Source organism: Austrofundulus limnaeus, unplaced genomic scaffold (assembly GCF_001266775.1).
Source record: "Austrofundulus limnaeus strain Quisiro unplaced genomic scaffold, Austrofundulus_limnaeus-1.0 Scaffold169, whole genome shotgun sequence".
Taxonomy (NCBI): Eukaryota; Metazoa; Chordata; class Actinopteri; order Cyprinodontiformes; family Rivulidae; genus Austrofundulus; species Austrofundulus limnaeus.
The window spans coordinates 262,965-271,370 of record NW_013952571.1 but is presented as its reverse complement, the minus strand read 5'-3'; the positions used below and the strand labels follow the sequence as shown (position 1 = coordinate 271,370).

At 42.2% G+C, this 8,406-nt stretch overlaps 1 protein-coding gene across 5 annotated transcripts in view; it reads right to left on the bottom strand.

Annotated features, from left to right (window-relative positions):
• The window catches only part of ank2b (ankyrin 2b, neuronal), a gene marked incomplete in the record, with an annotated part of 125,750 nt that overhangs the window by 27,489 nt on the left and 89,855 nt on the right, over window positions 1–8,406 (bottom strand). For 2 of the 5 annotated variants that reach the window (XM_014017469.1, XM_014017470.1), the window contains 5 exon segments: window positions 880–1,102; window positions 1,192–1,338; window positions 1,489–1,620; window positions 1,742–1,819; window positions 2,334–4,325. In XM_014017469.1, the coding sequence (XP_013872923.1) occupies window positions 880–1,102; window positions 1,192–1,338; window positions 1,489–1,620; window positions 1,742–1,819; window positions 2,334–4,325 (2,572 nt within the window). 5 annotated transcript variants of the gene reach the window in all.

Genomic DNA, 8,406 nt, shown 5'->3' with positions numbered 1-8,406 from the left:
CTTCAGCGATTTGCGCCTCAGCGCGTCGATCGTCCAAATCGTTCAAATCGTGCTGCTCTAATCGCGCTTGAGGTGCCGCATATCACTTCCCGACGTTGCTTGAAGCGCGTCCACCATAGACTTTGCATGTAAACCTGAGGCTCCTGATGCTGAAATCGCGTTCGGTGTGAACGCACCATTAAATGCATTTTCATTGTGCTCTGTACAATGATGATAAAGGCATCATCAAATCAAATCAAATGTTAAATACCTTAAGACTTTTAATCAAGTAATATTTTTGAGGATACTACAACTTTTACTAAAGTAATTTTATGGTAAAATGCTTGTACTTTCACTCAAATATAACTTTGAGGTACTTTATACAACACTGGATAGCTGTTGTCTTTTTGTCCACTGTGTCTCTCACTTCTATAGACTTGTGATTTTCTCACTAGTTTTCAAAACATGAAGAGCTTCCTACACTTATGTTATATTTTAACTAAAAATATTATCTTTGGGAAGATTCGAAAGTTGGCCAGGATGTTTGGCCATCAACACAATATCCTGAACTTTAATAAACCTCTAGATTCACCATGTTGTGGTGACCTGCAAGGGAAATTCCATGTTTTAAGACATTAAAACAGAAACAATACCAAGGAGGTCACTACTTTTGCAACCAGTTATACATTAATACAACCACTAAAAGTCTAATTTATCCTTATTTAGTCTTAAAATAAAGATGTACCTAATATTATTTGTTGGTATTGAAATCCTAAGCAGACTTTCAGTGTAAAAGACCTTGTTAATACCCAAGTGTTGTTACTTTCAAGCTGGTGTTGATCTGTTTTTGATTACAAAAAGCTTGCAGACTACCAGGTTTAAAAATGTTAAAAATCTCACTGTATTGTTTCTGCCTCCTCGTGGAGTGTCTCTCTCTGGGCACCTCGCAGAGGACCTGTTGCTGTAGATTGTCCTGATGTCTCATGAAGTGAGGACAAACTGAAGGACAGCTCCTCTGCTGACACCATGGGTACCTCCTGTCCTGAAGCTGGACTTCTTCCTGCAGCGTCTCTGCATCTACTGGGCCTTGGACTATCCATGTCTTCATGCAGGGCAGAGAAACCTGTCCAGGTATGAAGACATGGATGCATATACACAGGGTTAGTGTATACGCAATAAAACATCCATATCACTATTCTGTTTAACATGCACCTTCACCATGGTCCAGAGCCATGGTCTGCTCAATCTCTGCGTAGGTATGTGACGACGTCTCCTCTTCAAATTTGTTCATTTTGGTTTCAATAAGGTGAACGATATCCATCCTGTTGATCATYGTCAGCCTCTTGAGAAGTGTCACTTCTGACAAAACAAGAAACAAATGTTAAAGGATCGGTTTAAAAGTCAATATATTTTTTTAAAGAAATAGTTCTGCAATTTCATGCACTTTAAAACAGCAAAACTGTTCCTTTCAGTTTGTCTGTAGGAAGCAGCAGTAGRGGATTATTTTACCTGTGGCCTGCTGTCCCTCACTCTCTGTCCAGAGTTTTAACAGGGCGTAGCTCTGGTCCTGCAGTGAGTTGGGGTTCTCAGTTCTTATCATGTCGATCTTCTCCTCACTCAAGTCCAATGCTCGTGCTAACTCTGCAGCCAAGAAAAACAACTTTACAAAAAAAATYAACTCTTTTCTTGATTTTGAGTTGAAAACTAATCAAGAAGCTCTTCAAGCTTGTTATGTTGGTGAGTGMTGTACAGTGTGTCTCACCTGTCCAGCTGAAGCCCAAGTGGTCAGCTATAATGGCCAACCGTTGTTCTTTTCTTTCTGCTTCATCCTGTGGATCTACTGCAAATACCACCAAAAAGCCATGAGCCGAGACTCAAACTACGCTCACACAATTTATCTAACAAATACAGTATAAAACTTTTCACTGGCTTTCTTGCTCTGATTTAACAGAAAGTTTGATCTGCATTCTAAGTTTCATGTAAAATGTACAAAGATAAAATTGAGGAACAGTGTGCTAGAACACTGACTAAATGTGTCTGTAAACTTGGTTTTTGACCAAAGCCTAAAAGTGTCCAAATGAAGCTGATTTATTTCCATTGGAAGCTTTAAGATGTTTGGGTCAACTAATGTTTGAACAAGTAAAACAAAGCCTTTAGGTCAATCTTGAGATTTTCAAACACAAAGAGGGATAGAAAGACACAGAAACAACACAAGTACAGCTCCAGTAAGACAGCAACATGGGTTCTTCAGCTACAATGGGACAGAACTACAAGACRGAGAGGCAGCACCTTTACAACTAAYGCACTACTGAGGTACGGGAGATAGAGAATAGCCCTTTAAAACAGGCTGGTACCTTGACTTTGGACTTTATCGTCTGGAATTCGCTGCATCTGTGTCTCAACAGGGTCGTCCCACAATGGTCTAATAGGAAAGATGTCTCCTGAAGGTTGGAACTGCAGCACTGGGAACGTTTCTCTCTCTATGACTGATGGATCAATCAGACTGCTGTCATCATCAGAGAGGGCAGCAACAGCCTCTTCCTCCTTTTCTGCCTCTGCCTGAGCCAACCTTGCCACCAGTTTTGCGGCTTCATCACTGATCGCTTCAAAGAACTCACTGGAGTGTTTCTGAGGGTTGCTTTTGTCTTTAATGGATGTTGACGTATGAGGTAACTGCCCACTTTTGCCCCGGACTGGCAATCTGGACTGAAAACCTTTCGATTTTGCCAATTCAGAACTTGAGGGACGACCCTGTTCTTTCTTAGCTGGTGACTTGGATTCTCCCTCACAGAAGCTCTTGGCTTTGGAAGACGTCTTGGTTTTTACATCCACAGAAGGACCTGCATCTGCCTCAGATTTTCTCCTTGTATCTTTCCTTACAGGAACCTTATTCTTTTTGTCTTCTCGTTTGAYGTTAGACTCAGTCTTGACAGTGCCAGCCTTGACAGGAATCTTRGATTTAGAATCCAAAGTGAAGGAGCCCTCCTTTTTAAGTGTGGTTGAAGAGGGCATCGCATGTGACGGAGAAGGAATCATAGATTTTCCTCGACCCTGAGTAGAAGATTTAGCTTGAGCTTTGACTGTACTTTGAGTCTTCTTAGTGCTSTGGGAAGCAGTTTGTTTAGACTTGCCTGTTGTTTTGGGGACTTCCACCACTGACTTACCCTCTTCTGGGGATGAATCAGATGACTCCTGCACCTGCTCAGGGTAAACTGATCTAGTGACAGTGGTTTCTGCAGTTTGTACATTTGTGAGTGTTTGTTCAGAGGAACTTGTGTCTAAAGCTGAAGTTCCTTCATTTACAAGTTTGTCTGTTTTAGTCTCAAGAATTTCAGGAGGTGTCTGATCATTCTTTGTAATTTTGGCTGAGGATARTGTGCCCATTTTAGGAATTTTAGACTTGATAGTATCAGTTTTACARCCTGATTGATCTCCTTCAGGTTTGGATTGATCAATCTTAAGCTCTAGTGATAGATTAAGGCCTATTGCTGACTCTGCCACTGATCTTCCTTCTAGTCTGACCTCTTCTAAGACTGGTTCTTCTAAAGGCTGTTCACCTATTTGAAAAAAGGCAAAGCCCCCTCCCTCCTCCTCATAGCTTCTTTTAGTCATATCAATAGCACCACTACGCGTCATCTCAAACAGCTTCCCTTCTTGGAAGAGGAAAGGATTAGGCTCACTGGTGGGAGTGCTCTCTTCTGTAGGTGTTCTACCAGGGGTCGTGTCAGGAGTGGCTTGCAGAGACGGACGCTCCACCACCAGATTGAGAATCTTCTGCTCTTCTTCTTTTACACGAGCTGCAAAAGCTGCATCATCCTCTCGCATGGCGGACCAGGACTTTGTGTCCACTCTAGCAGTAACTCCTTTGGATTCAGTTCTGGGATGATCCGAGGCCTGGTCACCTTCGTCTGTGTCGTGGTGGATGCCGACMTTAAGTTTTGTTTGATCGGAGGCAGCAGCTGTAGAATGCCCAGCCACTGCTCCCCCTGACTGTCCCCAGTTATTTTCCTTCACCTCATTTGTTGCATTCCCACCTGGTTTTTGCAGACCTGTCTGTGCCTGACTAACATCTAACTTCTGATTGTCCTTACAGTCTCTTTTATTTTTACTTGACTTCATTAAGATCTCCTGTTTTTGCTCATCAGTTCTGTTTTCAGTGTTTGATGTTGATGTTTTGTTCCAAGCATCTGAATCAGCTTGGACAGACGAGGGGACTTGTTCTCCCTGTGCAGGTTTCAGTTTAGACTTTGAGTGATGCTGGTCTGAGACAAAAGAAGGTCCCTCTGACGTGACAGTAGCTGATGTTGTGCTCTTGCCCTCTTTGCTGTGGGTTCCTTCATGCAAACCTGCTGAAAAAGGAGAGGGAGGTTGCACTTTATTATCGGGATCAATATTAAGAACTAACTGTGAATCTTCTGTGGGTCTATAAAGCCGACATTCACTTTGCGAAAGCTTCTCACTGCTGAGTTTTAGAGTTTTAGAGCTGTTATCCCCTATTTTTTCATCTGCTGAGGGCAACAAATCTTTTCTAGACTGTTTTTTACTCTTTGTCTCTTGTTCCATTTCATCAAATGTTTTTATTTTAGCAGCAATCTTAAACATTTCCTCTTCTGGAGTGATCTTTCTCTTAGTTTCAAAGCTGTCTGTGGAATCCTCTTCATCTGGGTCTTCAGGGATAACAGCTGCTTTGGATGGCACACACAGGAATGTATTGTCAGGGGGTTTGGGGTTTACCTCGTAACTTACCTCTTCAGAACTAGGAGTTTCAAGAGAGAGGGGACTCTTACCAGAACTCGTCATCTGTGACGTCTGCTCACAACTGTCATCAACAGCACTAGCCTCGTGGTCTTGAAGCAGCCTACCATGCAAAACATCTTGGGTGAAGTCTGCGGCTTTGGAGGGTTCTGGGTGGCTACAGGGTCTACCAGGATCTAGTAAGAATGGGTGGTTTTTTTGTTCTACTGGGCTGCTTTCCAGGGAATCGTGAAGGGGTGAATCCCTGGTAGGACTGGGTTCAATAGAGTCTGGGGACTTATGGAGAGAATTATCTTCCAAAACAGGGCTACCTTCAAGAGAGTCTCTATGGCTTATTGTCAGAGAGTCATCAGCTAATGGGCTGAGATTGTCTGACTCTGGTTTCAAAGGCAGCTCAAAATGTGCATGGAGTTGAGAGGGGGATCTAGAGGCTGGAGAACCAACTAAAGATGATCCTAACTGATGCTCAGGGCTGTCATCGTCACTAAGAAACGTTTCAACAGTCTCTGAAACTCTCTTTGTAAGCTTCTGAGGTTTAGATGGCTTAGACTCACTCTTCCTAACATAYATAGACTCACTTGTTGTGTGGTCTTCTGTAGCCTCACTGGCAGAGACAGGAAGGGTCAGTTCTGCAGACAGCTGGTCCTCAGAGGTCCCTACACCCAAGTCTCCAGACTTTTCTGTCTCTTTAATGTCAGTAGGTTTTGTGGGAGCTGATGGCAGAGCTGTATCTGTTTGCTGAGCAGACAGGCTTTCAGGGCTTGTTCCTGGAGTGGCCAGTCCTTCATGTTTGCAGCTGTCTTCAGAGCTCAGGTGAGGGGTTCCATTTCCAGAACTTGCACTTARTGAGTCTGCCACAGCCTCATGTTTACCGCTATCAGAGCTATCATCAAGGCCACCGTTTCCAAAGTCTCTAGTTTCACTTAGCTCGGAGTGAGCAGCTGACACTGGGTCTTGTGATGTAGTGTCTTTGTGGACCGGTTTGGAATCCACTGATACTTCTTGTGAGACCTGTGAGGTTGCTGGTTTAATGGTAGATGTTGACTGAAGAGTTTCAGATTTGGTGGTTTTCTCTGATCTTGTTGACGTTGTTTTGAGCTCAAATAAACCAGACTTTCTTTTTGAAGGGTCCTGTCCTGTTTGGAATGCTTGCATCAGCTCTTTAACAGACATAGTTTCCTCAAGTTTTTCAGATTGAGATTTAGGGGATTTGGGAAGGGTCTGTTTGGATGTAGGGCTTTCTTTGGCTTTTGGTGATGGTTTACCCATGACAGGCAAATGTGAAGGCTTGCTTCCTGTGAGCTTTTTACTCTTTTGCTCTGCCTCTACTTTCTGTTGTAAGGCTTTGACTTTGTCCTTTATTGACCCTATGGGAGTTTCTTCAATCACTGGGGACTTGGGAGATGCTGGAGTGGGACCTGCAGGAACACTAAGAAGAGCCTCTGCTGATCCTTCTGCCTGCTCCTGGGCTTTTCCCTTCTTTCTCACTGGTTTTTTAACATCACCAGTGGTGGCACTGTCATGAACTTTGGTTGGAGTGCTTGGTTTTGCACTTTTGCGTAGAACAACGTTAGTAATTTTTTCTTGTATACCCGTCTCCTTTTTAACTTTGACCTTGGAGCTCCCTGGTGCATCAGCAAGGTATTCCTTAAGGTCACCACTGCCCTTGATGGCTTTTGGTCTGGGAGTCCCTCTGTTAGGTCTACTTTCACGTAAGACAGGCTCCTTAACTTCTACCACAGCCATCTGTTTGGCCTCCTCTACCTCATTGTCTGAGAGGATAACCCACTCCTCGGCCATTCTAGCTGCTCCCTCCTCTGCTACGTCACCTTCACATGTCCCACTCCTCAGTATCTCACTGACTTTCTCTAGGTCCTCTTTGACTTTCTCAAGGTCTTTCTCCATTATTTCTAATGGTTCTCCAGAAACCTCCTCAGATCCCTTTTCTAGACCACACCCTCCTATAGAAGGAGAATTCTCTGTTGAGTCTGCAGTCAAGATGGCAGTCATTTTAATCAAATCCTGTTTCATCTCCGTCACGTCGAAAAGAAGATCTGGTTCTCGAATCAGGTCAGATTTCAGGACTGATGACTCCGTCTCTTCGTCTTCCATATGGAAGAAGAACAAGTAAGGAGTAAACAAAATCAAAAATTCAAATGAAAGGAGACAGACATTGGAGAAGGTGGTCAGGATAAGGTTGGAAAAACACTTCAGGGATCATAGGACAGCAAAATTCACAAAGGATTTAACAAACAGGTACCAGAGGAATCAGGCTTATACTTTCTTATGACTCTAGGGATGGTGGTAAAGGCTTAATGGAACTGATGGGAAAATATATGAGCTGGAAATAACTTGCTTATACTTTCACACCCACACTCACAAGACACAGCTGTAAAAATAAAATAAAATAAAATAAAGAAAAAATGATGCCAACTCTGAGTGAAACCATGGAAGTCAACAAGTGAAACTGAAAAAGAGAAGACTGAAGGAAACAGAAACAACTTGAAAATATCTCAAGATTGTTCAGATGTATTACAAATGTCAATCAGATGAGACAAAAATGGTTTGAAATCTGAGAATACTACAAGCACCTATTAAAGAAAGCCAGTGATGAGCTATAAAACAAAGATGTGACATGTCTTTTTCTGACTAAAACTAAATGAAGATCTCTCCTCTTCTCTGTTTAGCGTCATACTTTTATTCAAACTAAATTTGAAATAAAAACACAAGAAGAAYAAAAAATATGTAATAAATGCCAAAACAAATGAAACTGTGATGCCATATTACAAACACAAACAAAGTAAAAACAACTAAACTTTAATTAATGATGCATAACCTCATACAAGCACACATACACATAATGGAAGGCAAGTTATTTCCATGCAAAGCAAAGGGAAGAAGTGATGGAGAGGTCATGGAAGAGAGTGATTAACAGCAACTGAACAAACTATTTAAAGCTGCAACTTGACCAGAAGWACTCCTGATAACAGCTGTTCAGCATCAGTTATGACTGTTGTCCACTTCAACATCCAGAACACAGTGGCTTGCAAAAATAATTCACCCCCCCATGATAATCTTTCTGTTTTGTTGCCTTACAACCTGAAAGGTTTTATTTGATTAAATATAATGATGGAAGTCCAGTGGTTAAAGGTGGCAGGCTCATGGAGAAGTTCCTGCTGAAGTTTTGGCTATTTATTTTGAAGCTGAAGATGTTTTGCTTATCATCCAGGAAGCTTTCTCAATTCAAAATACTCAAATTCACATTAGTGGTGGATTCTTCTTGACCTGCACTTTCCAATTTGATATAGTTTTAGAGCAATTTAAATCAAGGTCCCCCTTTAAAGCCCTTATTCTGGAACATTTTGTGTGGGTTTTTATTTATGTCCTGATGCATCTCAGTAATCCAGGTAAAAAATCAAAGGAAAAAAAATTGTATAGGTCCTCTGGACGGGTTCTTCTTTAATGAAACATTTCGTCTCTCTTCCAAGAGACTTCTTCAGTCTGAGAGTTTCAGGCAAAATTCAGGCTTTTGAGTCCTGCCTCCAGGTGACTGATACTCACATCACATGGCTATCGTTCACAGGTGACTGATACTCACATCACATGGCTATCGTTCACAGGTGACTGATACTCACATCACATGGCTGGACAAATCGTCCATAGGACCTATAC